A 21,008-nucleotide genomic window follows, 5' to 3' on the forward strand; every position below is an offset into this window, starting at 1 on the left:
AGCCAGCAAAAAGGCTGGAGGGCACAAGAAGTTGGGAGGGGACACCGCCAGGGCAGCTGACCCAAAGTGGCCAAAGGGTTATGCCATACCATGTGACGTCATGGCCAGTCTGGCCCCCAAACTGGGGGGAATTGGCCAGCGGGGGCATATCGCTGGAACTAACTGGGCATCAGTCAGTGAGTGGTGAGCAATTGCACTGTGCATCACTTGTTTTGTATATTCCAAACCTTTTATTATTATTACTGTCATTTTATTATTTTATTATTATTTTCTTCCTTTCTGTTCTATTAAACTGTTCTTATCTCAACCCACAAGTTTTACTTTTTTTTTCCTGATTCTCTCCCCCATCCCACTGGGTGGGGGGGAAGTGAAGTGAGTGGCTGCATGGTGCTTAGCTGCTGGCTGGGGTTAAACCATGACAATACTTAAAAGTGCTAGTCCTGACACCACTGGTTTTCAGGCTCTGGCAGGGATGGTTCGCTCTTCAGGAAGGGAAGGTGATAGGCTAACGACATTATTAAATAATTTTTAGTTATGTCCCCATCCCAGCCAACAGAATCAGCCTCCTGGATACCTGATGTGTGTGTGCTCTTACAACACCTCACTGGCACTGGTTAGGTTGATCTGACCTCTTCATTGATCCCAGGAGAGCTCAGAAAAATCCACATTTTTGTCATTAGTGCAGACTAGCGTGTGACAACCACAGAAAGGCTGGTTTGGTAACATGGAGCTCTGGGGTCTGTGCCGTGGGACCCTCAGGGCCCTGGAAGGCTCCCTGAGGATGAAACAGCAGCATTACACTAGCAGCGCCTACCTGACATTTGGACACATTTGTCAGTTATGCTTTTGACTCCCTATAGAAGATGCAACTGAATTTCCCACCAGGAAGGGCACCAATAGATGGTTTCTAATACTAAATGCCCTGTCAAGACAAGAACTATTTACCAACAGTACTAAAAGTGAAACAAAGAGAAGCAAGTAGACCAACAGGAGGAGCCTGAGACGTTTAACAGACTCAAATTAACTTTGCAAACTAGAAAAGTGACACATGAGGGCAGATTTAGCACATACATGCTGTATTGTAGCTCTGCTGAATTACATTTTCATAATTTAAAATGCTACCGTTACTTTTTGCTCTGGGAGATTAGAATCTGCACTTTTACTCTCTCCCCAGATAATTACAGGTGAAGCGCATCTGTGAAAGGGAACCCTCTCTCTGGATAAGACACAAAATTACCAGCACTGGAAGAGCACCTACCCCACCAAAAAGTTCTTCCATGTAAGATTTAATCTTACCGGGAGTACTGATTATTGCAGTTAGCACATCTAAAAAAATATTCTTCATCTTGTTAACTGTCAATGGGATATGAATTCAGGCTGAATCATTCAATAGCAGAGTTCATGTGCTGGCAGCAAGAAAAATAATTTATCTTAAAAACAAAATATGCTTTTTCCACAAATCACCCACAAATCAAATGCGGACTTTTACAGACCCCAGAGAAGGAACATTCCTGACCTTGTTGGATGGAGTAAAGCAATTGTGTAAACAAAGCACTGCGCTGCTGGGCTGCGTCTCCCACGCGTTCAGAACTCTGCGCTGCAAGCTGTGACGGCACTGAGATGTGTTCCTCCATCCTGGCAGTCTAGTGACATGGAAGCACATTCCTGCTCCCTCTGTACATTAAGCTGAAAAATACATTTCAAAAGAAAGTGGCAGCATTTCTGTGAGTGATCCACGGACTGAATTTGTTCCCCCTACCAGATATTAAATCTAAAGGATTTGCCTGACCTTACTTACTGTACTGCAACAGTCAGGGCATTAGAGCACATTTTCAGTTTTTCCATTCTGAAATAGTCTCGACACTGGATTTTACTGTACAAAGTCTGAGTTCATCCTGCATCCCAAACAGTGTGGACTTCTGATTGCAGGGGGCAGGCAGCTGACAGAGCAGGGAACTAGAAGAGCAAAATGGGAAGCTTTTTAAACAAAAGAAAATAAAACACCTCCAAAACTATTAAGAAGCAACATAAAATTGATCTTTAAAAGGCCACTTTTATATTTTCTTGCCACTGAAATTTTGATTCTCCATGCCACGTTACACGTATAGACACAACCACCATGGCACTGTCGTCCATGTTTGGCAGAGAAAAATGCTAGAAATAAAACCAAATCGTTATTTTGCAGTTACCTTTGCAAGCTAAGTTTTAACGAATGCTAGAAAATTTGCAAATGTTTTTCACTTCCATAAGCAAACTTTTATGTTTAGGTGAGAACAGGATTAAAAAAAAAAAAAGTGACTGGAGGAAAAGATAGTGGTGTATATTATTTTAATAACATGTATTGAAATACAAAAAAAGATAGAACTCTGCTTATATGGCACTGGCATAACTGAAGTGGAGATAAAACCCAGTGTGTCTAGTTCCTCCTAAACAACACGATTGGTCACAAAACAAAATCTAAAGACCGTAGCAAAAATTTATGTTAGAATTTGTCATGACAAGAAACTCTGGTTTAGAAACATCTCCTTTGAAATATCTGACCACATAAATACTTATAGTATATTAACCAGCTAAAATAAACATCAGTTCAACAATGAGTTATATCTTAGTATACCCAGCATCAAGTAAATCCTGAAGTGCAAAAGATAAGAGAATTACCTAATGCAGTTTTGTTAGCTGTAAGTTAGTTCTTAGATGTAATCCAGCTCTATCATCTACTAACATGATTTCTGGCCTGATACACTGCAATAAGTTAAATGTGCAAGCTTTTGGAAAATTTCTTTTTGGCCTTAAAACAGAGTTGTGAATATGCTATAGAACCCCCTTCCCCAAAATATCCTTAAAGTGCATAATACGTGCTTTCACACAACGGCAGTGATAAAGCATTAAAAAAATCAGGAACTTGGTACAGAAAATTAGGAATGTGCACTTAAAATGAACTCACTGCTTCCTTTTTTCTGCTATAATAAATTCCTGGGTAACAATAAGTGATAAGTAAAGGCATAAAGTAGCCTCATAGTACTGTTACTAGAATGACATAAAGTTTATAAAAAGTCAGTACAAAGTGCTGGCTCACAAAGAACACTGCTGCAATAAAGGTAGTTCTATTAACATTTACAAAGTTAATTAGTACTCACTGGAGTCCGATCTCACACCCCAGAATAAATCTGAAACACTCCACTTTGACAGCAAACCTTTTTGTGGCATCTGGCCTCATTCCCTCAGCGTGGTGACTGGCCAGAGAACCAGCTACAGCAATTTGTTAATTCAGAAGGAGATGGGGCTTAGAATTCCCTTGTTACTACATTTTATGTTCCCTAAAAGATCAGGTGTGGGGGGGGGAATCATTCTTGTATCTTTACTACAAGCCAGGATTTCAAATGTCAAACTCAGTCAATTTAAGATGAATTACAGATTTTTGACACCTGTCTTCATTAGTTTTGAGAAAGATGAGTTAAGTTGCTTTGGCAATAAAACCTGCCATGCTTTAAACGCACTTCATGCACAGCATTATCTGGATGCTAAATACAATGCCTTGTTGTACTTAACAGTGAGAAAACCAGAAAAGCCTCAAAGACACTATCTTCTTGCTATATACAGTGCTTTTAAAAACAAATCGTGTTTTGCAGGATAAATTCCTGCTTGTTTCCTAAACCCGCTGTTGGTATAAATCTATTTTCTGTACGTGTGCCACCTCTCTTGCCTCTTCAAACAAAAACTTTGCCTTCATTTAAGAGACTACAACTTAATTATTTCCACATACAAAGAAGCATCCCTCTTTCAATCTGTGTAAAAGCAGGTGCATTGGTGAGGAACCCCTGGAAGTCCGTGTTAGAAAATGCTGCTGACATGAAACAAAACCACCAGGGCCCGTGAACGGGGTGGAATCCCCCTGTAATCACAGAGCATTCTGCACGCCACACTGACTGCGGGGACCCTCAGCAGACTCTTACATATCTGTTGTGCTCCAGAGAAGTGTTTGCATTGAACCTTGCGTCAGAGAAAGAATTCCATTTGGAAACATGCTCTGGAGTAACGCTGGTGCAGCATGTCATTTTCTTTTGATGAAAATTAAACCAGACACTCTACCTCCCGTGAGCCATGTTGCGGAGGGCTGGGAACAGTTCTTGTTTTAGTGACTTTTACAGCCTTTCCGCCTGCTGTTGCTTTGGGTCAGTCTGGTGAGGTTGCTCGAGGCTGTCATCTTGGTGCTGCTGTTTCTGCTCCCGCTTTTTCTTTTCAGCCAGTGCTTTTGCCCTGGTGGTCATTGGCCTGGGTCTAGCATCAGGCCCCTCTTCGTCCTGCTGGTGCTTTTTACAGTGTTTTTCAAAGGTAGAAATTTTGGCATATGTTCGGTTGCAAACCAAGCAGTGGTACGGCCGCTCCCCACTATGTGTTCTCATGTGAAGCTGGAGGTAAGAGGACCTGGAAAAGGCTCGGCTGCAAACCGAGCAGCGGTGAGGTTCGCGCGCCTCGTGGGTCTTCAGGTGCTGCTTGAGGGACGATGCCTGCTTGAAGGCCTTCCCGCAGGTGGAGCACTTGAAGTTCCTCTCACCCGACTCGAGAAGCTGGTGCGACACCAGGTGGGCGGAGGAGCGGAAGTTCTTCCCGCACTTGTTGCATGTGTAGGGCCGCTCCCCGGTGTGCAGGCGGACGTGGAGGACCAGCCCGGCCTTCTGCGTGAACGCCTTCTCGCACTGCAGGCACTTGAAAGGCCTCTCGCCTGTGTGCACGCGGCGGTGGGTCGCGAGGTGCGAGGCGCGCCCGAAGAGCTTGCCGCAGTCGTCACACTTGAAGGGCCTCTCACCGGTGTGGATGGCCTTGTGGCGCACCAGGTGGGAGGACTGGAGGAAGAGCTTCCCACAGACGGGGCACTGGTACTTGCGCTCGCCTGTGTGGGAGCGGAGGTGGAGGGCGAGGTGCGAGGAGGAGATGAAGGCCTTGCCGCAGAGCGGGCAGGCGTGGGGCCGCTCCCCGGTGTGGGTGCGCTTGTGGAGGACGAGCCCCGAGGAGAGGGCGAAGGCCTTGGCGCAGACAGGGCAGCGGTAGGGCTTCTCCCCGGTGTGGACCCGGCGGTGCTTGGCCAGGGCGCCGGCCTGAGCAAAGGCCTTCCCGCACTGCTCGCACCCGTGGGGCCGCTCCGCCTCGGCGGCGAGCGCCAGCGCCCGGCGGCCCGACCCGCCCGGCGGCCCCGCCGGCACCATGGCGGCGGCGGCGCCCCCGCCCCGCGCCGCACGGCGCCGGAAGCGGCGGCGCGGACCCTGGCCCGCGCGCATGCGCCGCCGGCGCGCGGTGGTGACGTCAGGAGGCGAGGTGCAGGCCGCCGGGGTGGGCCTGGCGCCGCCATTTTCTCGCTCGGCGGGGCCGGCGTGTGCGGCGCAGGCCGCCTTACAGCCCGACAGCGGCCCGGCTCCTCGCCCTCCAGGGAGGGCTTACAGCGGCTCCGGGGAGCGCTCCCGATGCGAGGCAGCTCCCTGTACTGGCGGCACAGCTGGCTCCCCTCCCGTCTCCCCAGTGCACTGACCCAGCAGGGCTTTCTGTCAAGACTCACCCTTGGCTTTTGATGCAAAGGTGTTTTTCTGAATACGATGGCCTTGCTATTTCTTTACCCAATTATTTGCTAACAGGTGGTAGATAAAAGTTCTGTATGTTGCAAATTGTGTGAGAAATTGCTTTTAGATGGCCTTGCAATTTCTGAGGAAGATAAGGACTTTTAGCCCTCTCAGATAACTCAGCTTAGAAGTATCCATATGGGTTACATCAAAATGTAGGCGTAGATAATAGAAGCACTAATGAGCACTCAGTAGGATAAGATGTATCAAACGTGCAGAAGATCGCACTGTGCAGAATCATCCAAGAGGTTCAAACAGTGGACAAGTGAGGAAGACTACTGAAGACCACCAGAGACCTCGAGTATGCCTGTGCGAAGGACATTTACATGTGATAATGAGTTCCCAGAAAACTAATGAATATGTAAAACTTTTCTCAGAAATCCGATGAATACATATCTAGAACCTGTATATAAACTATGCAATTAGCCTGACCAGGTGCACACAACAGGAGGAGAAATCCCCTGTGTGTGCAGCGCTGCAGTAAAGGATACCTGCTTAATAGTCTTCTGACCACCGAGTCCTGATTTCAGCTTTTCACAGCATCACTTTGCTGTGCGAAATAAGCAGCACCATCCAGAGGGGAGGGATGTTACACACTGCCCCCTGCCCCCAGCTGGGCTCCTTATCCCCAAGTTTAGAAAACTGAGTGTGTGGCAGGTACCAGTTCTGGGTGGGGAGGACCCGCATAGGGCACTGCAGAGCGCACTTCAGTTTGGGTACTGAAAACACAGGAAATTCAGGAATGTCCAGGCTTTGAGGATGTGCAATTGCTTTAATTGTAAAGCAACTGCAATGAAATTTTGCAAAAAAAAAGCTCTCTAAGCGTTAAACTGTCCAAAACACAGGTGAAAACTCTGTACTGTAGAGAAGCTAAGTTTTTGATCTAACAGCGTAAGTTTCAACATTGAGCAAGTCAGATGTTCAAGAGCTGTTTTGAAATGTTTAATGTGCTTTTTGTTTCAGATTGACTTTACAAGGCAACTTGTCCCACTGTCATCAATTATCTCAATACAAAAATCTTACAATGCTTTATTTGCTAAAAAACTACAACATTAAAATTGGGGTTAGGTAGTTCTTTCCTTTTGCCAGCTGTTTTGTTACAAGGAGTGTCCCATCGTCCACGGCTAGAGGTTGCTGTACTTAAACAATAAGTTACACAAATTCTGTACATAATTACAGTCATAGTAGAGTATGCAGCTGTATAATACACCACAGTCAAACACCATGAGGGCAAAGAACTACTATATATGAAAGCTTTTGAAGATTTTATAGTTTATTTGACCAAGAGTCAATTTGATATCCTTGTATCAGGAGACTGACATCCATCTTTCTTAGGCACTGATCCAGGCAGAATTGCCTTGCAGAAAAACCTGGCTCTTTTGCCAAACTCATGCATTATTAAAAAAATTTTATGTAGTTCAAAGTCTTTAACAACTCTATAAAAATAATTATTTGCTAGTCTCATGCTTACCTTCAAATACATGAAGTATTTGAGTAACTTCACATTCTGTTTCTAAATTAGGTTCACTGCAGTATTAGATCAGGCACAAACTTCAAAACCCTAATTAGTCAAGTGTGACTCAACCAACTGGATACTTCAGCTTGAACAAAAAAGTCTGTCTAAATACAACTCTAAAAAAAATGAAAGTTTGTACCACAGCAGATGAAACTAACTAACACTGAATATCTTTTCCATGGTGGGGAAAAAAAAAAAAAATCACTATTATAAGTTTTAGCACAGGATATTCAGGGAAAACATATTGTAAGACCATGCTTTGTAAACATTTCTACGAATCATTCAGAGACTATTGGCTTTGGAATGAATTTTCAAATACTTGGCGTTATGCAGGGCAGTAATTAACAGCTAATGCTATGAAAAGAAGCAACTTTAACATGAAGTTACGACAGCAAGAGCACTGAAGGCTCCTGCATCAAGTAGTTGAAACTGGATATTAATTTATATTTTATTATAAAGTTTATAGCATTACAGAGTCCAGCATGGCACGATAGGTAACCTTGTTACAGTTGCAGTATTTGTTTTTGCTTGGTACAAAAAAGCTGAACAGCAGCATAACTGTTGTTATATTGAATCTGGGATTGGAATGAATTTGTTTCTTCTGAATAGGGATGAGTCAGTGATTCGAAATACAAAGCCTGCAGTTTTAAATCTCAAATATGTGCAAAATTCCTTTCAGTACAGTAGAGAATATGGTAGAGGTGTGTGCAATCTTGAAAGTTACGTCCCAACCCAGATACTGCCAATATATTGCAAACAATCACATGGAGGGTGAACTCTGAATGGTTACTCACAACTTTCAGTATTATTTCCAAGAGTCCTCCGCACAGCTGGTGTTCTCTCCCCACCCCGCTTTATGTCCTTTTATGCAGTGCATCAAGTACTGACATTCATAATTATTGTAAAAAAACACTGGTCCATGACAGTTCTAATCAGCTTCCTTCAGGAATTCCAGTAAACTCTCCATCCTAAGACAGCTGTAACTGTTACAATGGATTTATGAAAGCAAATGCAATTGGAGAGATGAAGGTCTGTGAAGATTAGTATCTCCATTTTCCTAAGGTGTTCAACAGCTTTTAAAAACACAGAAAATGGATTCCAATGTTACTATTCGGAAAGTCCCTTGATTTTGGTGCTTTAGCCTTGATGTAATTTTCTGTTTTCACATGTTGTAGGCAACATAAATAGGATCCAACTGGTCAGCTAAAAATCCATCTCTCAAATGCATTCGTTGTTTCTCACCACGGGAGTTGATAGGAATAACACCAGGGTCCACAATGACTACAACACCTACTATGAGATAATGCTCTTCCAGAACCACATTCGTTACCAGCGCGACCAGGTCCAACGCTTCTTGTTCCGAGCCTTCCAACTCCACAACCACCACAAGCAAGTTGGTCCATGTAAACACAGCACTGTCGGCATGATACAAATATTAAAGGTGAGGAAAAAAAAAACATATTGACAGGAAGCTAGTTATCAGAGAGACTCACTGGAAATAAATTTTGTAAGGACTTGAACAATGTAAGAAATGAGAACAAGTGATATAACAGTAATGTGAAAATATTCATAAATCAAGAGGTATTAAAGCTGTAACTTCTTGGGATATTCTCTGCCACTTGTTTTTTAATTGTCCATGTACAAAATACAAGTAGGTCTTTTTCTCTTATACGTACACAATCATATTTAAATTCCTTTGCATTTATGTATTAAAATGGGAACCATTAAGATTTCACATTCAGTGTGTGCATACTCGATATTAATGTACTTGTGTAAATCTTCAGAGATTATTAAAGGAAAGACAAAACCTCCCAAAGCTTACAAGTAAACACTACCACTTTGAGACTGAAGAGCACCTACAGCCAAATGGTACACATCATTCATTAGGACCAAAAGAGAATAATACATGTTAGACGATACCATTCAAGAAATCCTTGAGATGTGTTTACCACATCCAAGTGCGTACATTCTGACACAGCCAGGGAAGTCAACAATACAACTTGCAAGTGCTCTGCTGCCATGTTCATGCCCTGCTCTCCCTGTCTTTCAGACTATGAAGATCAAACTCTGATAAAGGGGGGGGGGGGGGGGGGGGGGGGGGTTGAGTGGTGTGGGCAGGGGAAAGAGGGGCATTATATTTCAGTTACTCTCACTGCAGTAATTTCTAAGCAAAGTTTTGGTGAGTTCACCCTACAGCAAACTCTCAATCTAGCACGCTGTTCCACAGTGGTTGACTTCTGCTGCTTCACAAGGAATAAAAGGATACAGAAAAGTAATACCGAGGCTCTTACCATTCTGCAATGCTCTTATGTGCTCTTATTACAGAAGTCTCTATATCAATGGGATGGTACCTCATTCCTCTGAGCTCCAGTGTTTCATCCAAAGAGCCTACCACATACAGGGCATCATGCCTCTCTGCAATATAGCACAGACATTTAAAACATCATCAGATCTACAGAACAAACGTGGTCATTTGTACGTGCTTATTCCTGATGTTCCAAGATGTTCCTGGTGCTTCCTAGGAGAAAGAGTCTATAATACACATCAAGCTCTACTATTAGAAGAGAATTAAGAGGTCATGTAGCACTTCTGCCTATTGACTCAAAACAAATGAAACAAGACTAAAAAGAATTTCTAGGTCATCCAGTTCTGCCCTTTCTCTCACACAGTGCAATCTCAGTTCATAAACCCAATCAAAATCCATTGTTAAAGCATCTTTTTGTCCCACTATTCTTACCAGAGAACTTCTCTCCTCTTATCAATAGGAACAGTTTTCCAATTTCCAAATTTAATTTTCTTTTCTTTTTGAAACCAGCTTATACCCACTTGTCCTCATGCCAGCAATATTCTTTTCAGCTTCTTAAGTTCCTCTATTAATGCAGCGAGAACAACTCTATCCCCTCCTCAGCCTTAGCTTTGCTAGGTTAAATAAGCAAAGCTGTCCTAGACCCTTCTGGAAGGACACACTCTCCACATTGCCACGTTCATCCTGTAATTCTGTTCAGTTCAACTTCGCCTTTTTTTTTTTTTTTGCACCTATTTTATAATTCTACTCAATCGTGTAACTTGAGACAAAAACCATGCTGGGAAGCTGCACTGTATTTTATATATACTTCATGCGCTAATTCACCATACATAGCCTCTCAAATGCTGACAAAGGACAACTGACATTGTTCCACAGTGATCTCTATGATACATGATTTTTCAGAGAGCTACAAGGCACAAAAACTTGCTGCAGTAACGTGGTGCCTTGCCACCTGCAACTTCTCTTTGTGAATGTCTGCTCACGGATTCCAATTTCTGTCAACTACCAGCCTTCTCAAGAACAGGGAGCCTTTTCACTTTGAACAGCAACAGAAGGACAATTCCATCAAAGCATCCTGTGCAGAACCATGCACTAAGGAGCAGTACAATGTGCCCTGGAGGTCAGGTAACTACCCTAGAAAATCAGAGAGGAGGAAAGCAAGGGAAGCTTAGAGCACCTTGGTTCAGTGTTCTTTTATCATCTTTTATCAGCTCTGAAGGGGAAGATGACATGCAGTAAAAGCTTTTTCAGGGAGCTGGATCTACGTTACATCAGCTCCCACTGATAGCCTGAGACCACATTCCTTCAGGAACAGAGACTCAGGAGGGGCTGGCCAACACAGAACTGCTCAGTGTACTAAGTAGGTTGAACGGGTGGAGAGGTCTGGTGCCAAGAAAGGACCCTTCTGGGTAGTGGTGGTAGCTGTGGGATATGGATACCACCCATCTCTGATGAAGATTGTTTCTTTACCCAAATTCACCTTTTGCTCTCTGGTGGCACTCTGACTGTGGAAGAGGGAAGCCTGCAGGACAGAGCTCTTGAGGAGATGGAACTGAGCGGGCTGCAGGAATTTCTCCAGCCAGAGCAATAGCATCGACCTTTGCTGTTCTCAAGAGCCCCAGGGAGACTGAAGAGCACGACAGCACAGTAGACTGGAGGATGACCCTCTCTTAGCAACTAGATCCAACAGTGTTACATCACAGACTGTTTCTGAACCCTGGACTGGTATCCACTGTAACAGATAGCGTAGCTCCTCAACAAAAGTCTGCACCTTCAACAAATTGCTCTCCTCAATCACTCTTCTTCCTTCACATAATGGAGGACTAAAAGTAGGATGGACATGCATGGTGTCCCCCAAACAGACACTTATGTTCCAGAACTGGGAACACTGCTTTTCTATTGTGTACCATGAGGGACTACAGGAATGTAAAAAGTGTCTGTGAATCTCCTACAGTTCATTATCCAGTAACAGCAATGAGCGGACACTGACACTATCCATGTAGATACCATCATTCATTTAAGTCCAATCACAGACAATGAGCAATATACATTTGCTAATAAGTTATAAGCAAACTCCGTTTCTTAGGATGTTTAGAGAGAACTTTTTTTTTAAATGTCTGATAATCAAGAGTTATACCTACTCCATATTCTGTCTCAACAATAAAAGGAGCAGTTTTTCTTCCATCTGCTGACATTTCTCAAGTTTAGACAACCTGGCTTCGATTGAAAAAATGAGATTAACAATTTCTTTTCTATACTGGAAAAATTATGGAGAAGTTACTCCTCCAGACCTTTAACTTCTGAAAGGCTGTGAAATCACCAGTATTTCTGCATGTCCTAAAACTGCTGAATGACAACACTATTTGTATTCTCTAGATCAGCACTGAAATACTGCATCCTGTCTGTAAGGAAAGAGGTTCAGAGGAAAAGTGAGTAGAAAGGCTCTAGTGCTTCTAACAAATGTGCTCGTATTATTATTTTGTCTGAGTGGAAATAAAGGAAGATGAACATGGTTTCTGAATCTGTCAAAAGGGCATTATGAATTTCTCATTTTGCATGATTACCCAGTATCATTATAATCAATGAATATGTACAGAGTAGCAATTCCTGTTACATCCAGCACTTTGCTCTGATGGAAGTCAGGATAAACTTGCAGGACATCTTACTCTTCACTACCCCAAGGAATTTCAAACACATGCTTCTGTAAGTACATTTGTTTTCTCTCACCTCCACTAGCATCAGTAAGTTCTGTTCTGCGCAGAAAGCCAAGGTACCCAGTCCGAGCCCATACGGTCTGAGTGTCTCCAAAACTCAAGCGAGCAGTAAAGTGATCAGCGTGCAGTGCTTCTTCTCCATACACTGTGTAGTAACCAGTAGCATTGTGTGGACTACTCACCCATATCTAGGGGATAAAAAAACCCCAACAAAACAAAAAGGAATCATTCCCGTAAAAACATAGGTTATTTTGCCAGACCCAGGCAGCATCATTTATTGATTTAAAAGATCCGTTCCACTGACAATTTTGTTGCTCCTGAAACGCCAGGAGTAGTTTTATTAAAATAATTCATTAACTTCTGCCTCACAGAAAATGACCAGGAAAAAGGAGTAAAAAGGAGTTTTATATACATGTAATTGGGGATGGTAAAGAGGAAAAATGAACTAGGCATTTGGCTTACTGGAAATGAACAGCTGTTAACGTGCAATCTTCTATTAGTTGGGCATCTTAGTATACAAAAATCCAGATGTATATAAAACAAGGATTAAACCAAACAGCAAATTACTTCATTACTACTGTCCACTGATGGGAGTACATAAGATATTCACTGCCTCTTCTAGCTGCCAATTGGATACAGACTAGTCAACTGGTATCCCCTGGCACTGGCATGCAGTAGTTTGGCAGAAGAGGGAGGAAACCATGCAGACATACATACAAGCATGCAAACAGTTCCAACTCTCTGTAGAGTTCATTCACTTGCCACATTATGTGGCTGTCCCACTAAGAGACATGCATTTATCTAACATGATTTATCTATATATTAAATCGCTGCTGATAAACAAAGTACAACAGCATCAAAGCTTTACCTCTCCTAAATGTGAGTCTCCCAGGGGTCCCTTGGTTTCTGTGTGTGCTATGATGACCTTTACCCCTGGAAGAATCTTGAATAAGAAGCAAATAGAAGTTAAGAGAACTTGAATTCATCAAAAGGAAAGTTAATAATGCAGAGCCCCAGAAGTCAACAGCCTGTGCAATTCTTCCCTTTCTACTCCTCTCTGCACCACAGATACCAACCATCTCTTCCTACCAAGTTGTTTAATCATTTAAACTCTAACCTGCTATTTTGCAGCTTCAGAGTTGAAGTTTGTTTCACACCTGAAAAATGCCTTCCACATGAAGGCCTCTGATTTTTTCAGCTGTAGCAACATATCCTATTGCTTCACTTCATGCACCTGGCTTCATTTTAACTAGCTGTTCATTTTATGCTCTCTCTAGTGCCTCTCCTAGGTATACTGTGATTAGTGAAGCTCATTGCACACATTCTGTGCTGAGATCCAGCTGAAGCAGCTCACCACCCAGGTAAGGGTCATGCGGAGGAAGGATTGCTCTCAGTCTCTCACCTTCCCAGACTCCATAAGTGGCAGACTGTGTGGAGAACCTCTCTCTACCAAACGCACCCTGAGAAAATAAGAGAATACATTTGTACAAGGATTTATGAACTTAAATAGAAGTTAAATAGATGTGTTCCAGTATATCCAGTGTTATCCTATCCTTAGCTGCGCTGACCAAACTATTATGATGCCAGCCAATTAAGCTCAGTTATTCACAATGCAGTAAGACAGTTAAGAGTTTCTAGCTGTCTTCAAGACTTCCATATTAGCATTCCCATAGACCACACTTAAGAATCAGAAACTCAGCTCTCTGGAAAGACAAGTAACTTCTTCCAACAGAGCTCTAAGGTTGCAGTTCCACCAGCATTTCAAATTCACCTTGTTTGTTGGACTCTCCTGGACCTCTGCTTGTCACACTGAACCATGGCAGAGCATCAAGTAGGAATTACAAAAAATGAAGAGCAAGCAGCTTAAATGGAATTAAGTGACACCATGCAGCCCATTAGTAGCATAACTTATGAAGATAGCATATTTGCAGAAGGAACAAGAACTGAGTGCGGTAGGAGAGGCATAAAAGAGGCTCCTATACATTGTGTTATATTACACTATACCTACACCCATACGCTAGAACTAACACAGTGGCAGCTTTGAGGCTATGGCCAAACTTGTTTTTAACAGGAATATATACACCATGCAAGTCATTAAATAAGGAGAAAAATATTAAATAAGGAGAAAATAACTGTATTTTACATTGATCTGTTCAGATGCCAAATTGGGGTCATGCAAATGATGGTGAATAGTTTGTCTTCTAACAGCTAAGATTTAAGCTTGCAAAAATTAGAGAAGAGTAGTCACAAAAGCTGCCAGTTAACATAAGCTCCTAATTTAACATTATCAATTAAAAAAAATAAAGCAAATGCACCAAGTCTTGATATTATGTTTCTTAAAATAAGTACAGAAACAAATACATATATGCATGTACCCTACTAAACTTACAGTCTGAAGTTGGTGTGGCCAGCACTTGTATTAACCAAGTTAACTGAGAGACAAGTTAATACAAAAATTACGACTACAGAATTAAGTCTGATGGAATGATGCACATTCCCATCACACATACACCCAGAGAGAAGAATCTCCATTCCTGGAGATTTTCTGTACTGAACTGGTCCTGGCCCTCAGTAACCTGAAGGAGCCTTGAAGCTGGTCCTGCTTTGAGCAGGAAGTTGCATGAGGGACGTCCTGATATCCTGCCCACCCTAACTGTTTCTGTGTTTCTGTGACTAACCAGCCAGTTGGCAAAGTCACCTTTTGCTAACAGTATGCTTAGGTAAGAAACAGCTAATGAGTCTAGGTTATACAGGACTGATGAATAGACAGCAAGTTAGGTGAGGGTCTAGAAAGGAACAGTAGAACAAGTGATGGAGGAGGAGATGCTGGACCACTTCCAGCACACAGCTGTCATTCTCTAGGGTGGGGTTGAATGTATGTGGTGATGAGGGATTAGCAGCTGCCAAGAATATTTCAACAAACCAACGCAATGCAATGAGGCTGAACTTTCTCCTCTACAGTCATTAAATAGTTAGTGCTTTAACATAATCTGTACCTGTCATGTCGAAGTGCTCTCATATCTACATAGACCGTTGTTGGATCTGGTCCTGCTGTTCCCTAAGAATAAGAAGGAAGAAACAAATTCAACAGAAGCCAGAAAATCCTGCTTTCATTCTCACAGCCACATAAATTCACAAATTCCTTTCCCTTTTTTACTGATACTTAAAAAGTACTACCATAATCTACCAGAAATATAGTAAAATAGCCCCCCTTTCTAGAGTGACTGCCATAAAGCTTTGATGTTTTATGGAATCAGTAAATGAATGCACAAGTGAAGTATGTATTATATAGGTAAGTCTTTAAGGTTTTAAAATTTTAAAATTTAAAATGTAAGTTTTTAAAATTTTATTTTGGTAAGCACCTCCTCTAAAAACTACATAGCAAGTGCAAATCATGTAAGCATAAACCCATGTGGGCCTAATTCCTTTCCCAAAGCTCAACTGTTCTACTTTGTAACAGGTTTGTCAACTTCGAATTAAAAAAACCCAACCCAACCTTTAAGTAAAACATAACTCTAACCAACACATATCTTCTCAAGGCTCCTGCCAGTAACAGCCTAGGCAGAGGCAGAGCTCTCTTGCAGTCAGAGGATAAACCTGCTGACCAACTCTGGTGAGAGGTTTCCCATTTCCCAACGTGGGAACAGGGGACCTTTTTTTTTCCCGAGCAGAATTTAATCTCAAGAGAACTAGAAACTACCGTGAAATGCATATTTAAGCTAAAAAAAAGGGCAAAGTTTTGGTGACTCTTTCCCCCCATGGCAGTTTCTCATTTTGGAAATACTTAAAATGAGGCCACTTTGCCATCAGCTCAAGATTGCAGTGGTGGAGAACAGTAATAATGTCTTTATAATGACATTCCCTTGTACTTCCATAGCACCGCTGAGGCTCAGTGACACTGACGGCCACACCAGATTAACGGTATGATCTTTATCTTTAGGAATACAACATTCAGTAATTTTAATCATTGCTATAACCCCTTTTCTGGCTTGTTTGAGAAAGAGGTTTTGTACTTCAGCAACAAGTGTTCTTTGTGAGTAAAACTGATCTTTAGAAAAAAAATTCACTTGATCTGTTTCAAATGAAAACTCTCTCAAATGGCATACATTCATTATAGAGTAACACTGCTGAACCAGATTGACTTTAGGACATTACAAGCACACATGCATCACTATACCTGTTCAGCCAGCTTGCCCAGCCTGTTTGGCTGACAGTGGGACCACAAACAGAAGTAACAGAGGCCATCAAAGTGTGTGAAACAGAGAGAAAGGGGAAAAAAGAAAATACAAACAAAGAGGCACTGGAAACATAAGATACACACAGTAAGACAGAAAACAAAACTCATACTGTTTTAGAGTGGAAAGAAAATTTCCATTTCAGATTACTTAAGAGCTTGGCACTTTTAAGTGGTTCATTGGGAAACGTGCAAATCCCAGTTAACAAACAAGAAGGGGTTCAAAGCAGATCATATGGAATACCTGTTGCCTTATCATAAATCCCTCCTCCATGTGTAAGTATCTAAATGCTGCTTCCAGCTTCAGAAACACCTTCTCAGTAAACCAGTCCAGTAAGGTTGAAAGACATTATGTATTTATTTGCATGCTAACTTGTATCAAATACCCATTCAGTTTGGCTATTCATCTGTATTCATTTAAATTCAATGATTTAAAAAAGTCAAATACAGATATCACTTTGGAAGAATTGGGGAAAGGGGTTGGAAAAAACCCAAAACACTAAAAAAGGGCTCAAGAATGGAGAACAGAGATGAAAAAGGTATAAAATGAAGGGGCAGCTTAACTGCCCAGCAGCCCTACACTCTTCACAGTTTTCTTGGAGTACTTTTCACATTGCCATTTAACATTCTGCAGAAAAACTGTTTTTCCCCCCTTTGTGCAGTCTGAACAGCAAACATCCCAAACTGGCTTTTCGAATTCTTATTTAGATAGGCAATTGAGAAAGCTGTTCTTTCACACTTGGCATCTGAAATGCTTTATTCAATGAATTTAAAATCTTAATTTACATTCATCTTAATTTAATCTATATCCTTCCTATTTTTCTATCTGCTGATTTGTAAAATTGCTCTTTATAAGCATTTATCTAGGGGTTTATAAGCATTTATCTAGGGCTTGTTAAAAACCTTTTCTCCTTTAATATGTGTGAAAGAAACTATAGAAACTAAAGAAACAATTATGAATGGCAACATATTTAAAAAGCTCATGGCCCAAAACATCTCTTCTGTAGGAAATCTATAACATTAAAATACACTCTGAGAGGAAAAAAGGCTTTCCTTCATCTAGTGGGCACCAGAAAGGAAAAAAAAAAGGGGGGGGGGGAGGAGATTTGCAGAAGCACAGTAGGGGTCTTCATAGAATCACATTTTTTTATTAAGTGTAATTCATACCAATAAAATTGGAAATAAAGCATACAATTACACACATACTTAATGCATGTGCCATCTATGAAATTCCCCACATACAAAGCTACATACTGCCGCATCTGAAACTTGAGCACTTTATCTATTAACTCAAGTATCATCCAAAACCCGGGATGCTTTGTCATTTTCTAGACCATACTTAGTACCTGATTTTCAGGTAAGTTGTAGTATACTTTTTTTTCCCTCTCCTAACTAGAGAAGAAACATCTCATTAAGAAAAGTTAGATCTAATATGGTTAAATTACACATAAAAGATTATAGTCAACTGAACACTAAACTATCAAAGGGTGGGTCTGGACCATAGCACGTCATTGTCTCCAGTCTGTGAAGCAGGGCTGTGTACTTTATGGGCATATTCACCCCCTCAAAGCTTCCAATTTTATACCTTTAACTGAAAAAAAAGTCCAACTCTCACAAGAGGCGAGACAAATGTATTTACATATTGGCAATACTCATTTGAGAGCCTTAAAAGTAAAAATAACCTGCCAACCTTGTCAGTTTTCCTGGGTCTTACTTGAGGAACTCTGTCTTCTATTTAATTCCACATATACATAAGTTATTTTCAAACAGACAAAATGTGAGTCACACAAAAGCTGAAATAGCACTGCTTGAAATATTTAATATGTTTATGAACAGGAAGCTGTGTATTTAATTTAATACTGCTCCTGCATAGTAGGAAGGAAACAAGTTTCTTAATATTGATTCTCTGTATTAGAAAGGCAAATCAACTGGTCAATTAGTACAGAGAAGTAAAATTATCATAATCCACATCTTCAAGGCTTATTTAACTTGGTGGTGAAGCAAGCAGGCCATGGAGCTCTAGTTCATTAGAAAAAAAACTACATACAGCTGAACATGATTTCCTATAAAGTTCCCAGAGATTCTGTATAAGGGATAAGCAGTTTAAACTCACCTGTAAGCAAATTGCTACGTTGACTCTGCACCCAAATGTAGTGCTCACTGCACGAGCAGAGAGGCCCAGGTCCTTGAATAACTTCGAGAAAGACTGTGTTAATGTAATCCTTGGTCTCTCCTCTGCAACCACCATGCATGTTCGTACGCAGGACAGGTTAACTCCTTTCATCTGAGAGGTTGGGTGAAGAAAACAACAACATTTTAAGTCTGAAGTCAACAATTCTGGAAATAAGCCATTTTAATTTGCAGAACAGATGGCATTTAAAAACACTAGAGTAACTGACGTGAACTGGTTAAACAATATAGACACGGACTGCACTCAGTTTAGCTCCATCCACACAGGACAACCCACTAAAATTGTGCCAAGAAGCTTTGTGGCAGGGTTTGATGCCCAAGATGCAAACTACTCACATCGTGTAGCTGCAACACAGCCACTCATCATTTTGAGCTGAAAAAAACACAAAATGTCTTTCTGTCACAGGGTGGGCTCACAAGACACCGGCTCGCTCCCAGTGCTGCGCAGTTCAGATGCAAGCAGAGTGTTCGAGACCTTATTAGCTCTCATCAGTGTGAATGTGAACCAGTAGCAACTGGCTGTGGGCCAGGATTCCCTTCAGTGAGGTCCAGGAGAACAGAGGGACAGAGTTTTTTGTCTATACCGAGAATAAGCACAATGTACCCACTTTCTTGTGCGCAACAAGCTGCCAGACATTCCCAGTGGAAGTCCTAAGCAGCTTAGTTACTACCGCCATGGGAACTCTCCTACTATTGAGACAGAGGCGCCTCTTCTAGGAAATTAAGTTGCAGTTAAGAGATTTGCCTCAAAAAGAGATGGACGTATTAGTGTGTAAGTAACTGCTGCTGTTAGGAAGAATACATCCATTTTAGAACTCAAAACTTTTGGTGTCAAGTGATCTGAAAGCAGGTGAGACTTGCCAGATTTTGGGGGCCTTTTTGGTTTGTTTTTTTGGGGGGAGAGGTTTTTTGGTTTTGGAGTTTGCTGGGGCTTTGAGTTTTTTTCTTTTTTGATGTGGGTTTTGTCTGGTTTTTTTGTTTTGTCTCAGACAAGAAAAAGTTGATAGGCTTGCTACATATTTTGCCCAAAATATCAGAAATACCCAGCAGCACAGAGGTGGCACAAATAAGTAAAGTTGAAAACATAAGACTTCTTTTCTTCATCACCAGAAACATGAGAGCTGAAACTTCCAGCAATCTCAACATTTCCCAAAAAGCAAGTCATAATGAAAGGCTTTCACAGAAACACTTATGGGCCCATCTTCTGCAAGTCAAAATGAAATATTTTTAGAAAGATACATGTATTTATATGTCAGTATGTTGAAAAATCAAGTCCACTCACCCGGAGATTATCAGTTTGTGTTCCAAGCCCTTTGGTGCACATCTCCATCACAGAGTACGAGCAGAACGTGACGCGCACTTTATACTGACTTACAGCAGACAACCACAGAGACACATTGCTCTCCAGTTCCAGAGGAGGGACTAGAATAGACTGATGACCCGAATAAACACTAGGGAGAGGAAGAAAAAGAAACATGAAAACTTCAAGTCAGCACAAAAAAGCCAAAAGTTACATAAAGTCAAAATGAAGCAAATATAGGAAAACTGAGAGCTTGGTATCTATTTGAACTTCAGCTTATCTTCTCCACAGAGAGCAAGTATCTCTTAGTTAGCTAAGAACTATGGGTTTGAGTTAAGTCACAGACTTTACGGTGTGTATATTTGTCCTGCAGTAAATTGGGTCGAACTATAGGCAAATACTCAATGCCTTGAACAGACAGAACTTCTGACACTAAAACATTGACATTTGAGGCATCACTCTAGTTACAGATAACAATTGGTAATTGAGCTTATTTTGTGAGTCATTCTAGGGAAAATGCACCTTTTGCTTCAAGTGAAATGAGTCTTTAACACGTGTATTGCACCATTCAAGTTTTTAGTGCAATTTTCTAGCCTTTGCTGTAGGTGACTCAGCTTTTAAACTGTGTTTATGTGAAATATTTAACCTGGATACCAGTTAACATGAGTGGACAAAAAGTCGAATTCAGAACCACACCACCTTTTAATTGTTTGGGTTTTTTTAAAATATTATATACTCATTTCAAGACAATCAATGCCATGGACATACAGTCTTAAATTACCAAATGTTTTTTGGATCAGTTACTATGAACAAAATCAGTGACACAACCCTTTGTAAAACCAGGCTTAGATAAACCAATGGATCTTGAAAAAAATAACAGCATCTCTAATTGCTTTCAACAGGTAGTTTGACAAGCTTGCCATTTCTTCCTGACTAGAGTTGATGTGTTTTTGTAGTGGGCAATACGATGAGGAGTTTTTTGTTTTCTTTTTAAACATTCTAAAATAGAAAAAAAAATCATTCTGTAATAAAACAGTCTTTCACACTAAAACAAAGCTATAACTCAGATGAAACACAGCAGGCCTTATATTAACTCTTGTATAGTAAGCATGACACACATACTTCCTTTCCCTAAAA

General features: G+C 41.3%; 2 protein-coding genes across 7 annotated transcripts in view; both read right to left on the minus strand.

The window, feature by feature from the left end:
* Nucleotides 1-1,059: 1,059 nt before the first annotated feature.
* On the minus strand, nucleotides 1,060-5,223 carry ZNF436 (zinc finger protein 436). 2 transcript variants are annotated; one of them, XM_030016935.1, is made up of 2 exons: nucleotides 4,090-5,223; nucleotides 1,060-1,686 (listed from the first exon to the last, which is right to left on the minus strand). In XM_030016935.1, the coding sequence occupies exon 1, from the start codon at nucleotides 5,202-5,204 to the stop codon at nucleotides 4,143-4,145; it is 1,062 nt and encodes a 353-aa protein (XP_029872795.1). In that variant the 5' UTR covers nucleotides 5,205-5,223; the 3' UTR covers nucleotides 1,060-1,686; nucleotides 4,090-4,142. The 2 variants fall into 2 exon arrangements, with proteins under 2 accessions (XP_029872795.1, XP_029872796.1); XM_030016936.2 differs by lacking the exon at nucleotides 1,060-1,686 and adding an exon at nucleotides 1,795-1,956.
* A 1,309-nt stretch (nucleotides 5,224-6,532) lies between these two features.
* Nucleotides 6,533-21,008, minus strand: part of DIP2A (disco interacting protein 2 homolog A) — a 132,644-nt gene continuing 118,168 nt past the window's right edge. For 3 of the 5 annotated variants that reach the window (XM_030018617.2, XM_030018614.2, XM_030018613.2), the window contains 9 exons: nucleotides 19,854-20,022; nucleotides 18,495-18,665; nucleotides 16,325-16,354; nucleotides 15,144-15,205; nucleotides 13,550-13,607; nucleotides 13,016-13,090; nucleotides 12,161-12,335; nucleotides 9,420-9,543; nucleotides 6,533-8,543 (listed from right to left, as the gene is read on the minus strand). In XM_030018617.2, the coding sequence (XP_029874477.1) occupies nucleotides 8,291-8,543; nucleotides 9,420-9,543; nucleotides 12,161-12,335; nucleotides 13,016-13,090; nucleotides 13,550-13,607; nucleotides 15,144-15,205; nucleotides 16,325-16,354; nucleotides 18,495-18,665; nucleotides 19,854-20,022 (1,117 nt within the window). In that variant the 3' untranslated portion in view covers nucleotides 6,533-8,290. The remainder of the gene's footprint in view (nucleotides 8,544-9,419; nucleotides 9,544-12,160; nucleotides 12,336-13,015; nucleotides 13,091-13,549; nucleotides 13,608-15,143; nucleotides 15,206-16,324; nucleotides 16,355-18,494; nucleotides 18,666-19,853; nucleotides 20,023-21,008) is intronic. The other 2 variants (XM_030018616.2, XM_030018615.2) reach the window with 1 other exon arrangement.

Source organism: Aquila chrysaetos, chromosome 6 (genome assembly GCF_900496995.4).
Source record: "Aquila chrysaetos chrysaetos chromosome 6, bAquChr1.4, whole genome shotgun sequence".
In the NCBI taxonomy this organism is placed as follows: domain Eukaryota; kingdom Metazoa; phylum Chordata; class Aves; order Accipitriformes; family Accipitridae; genus Aquila; species Aquila chrysaetos.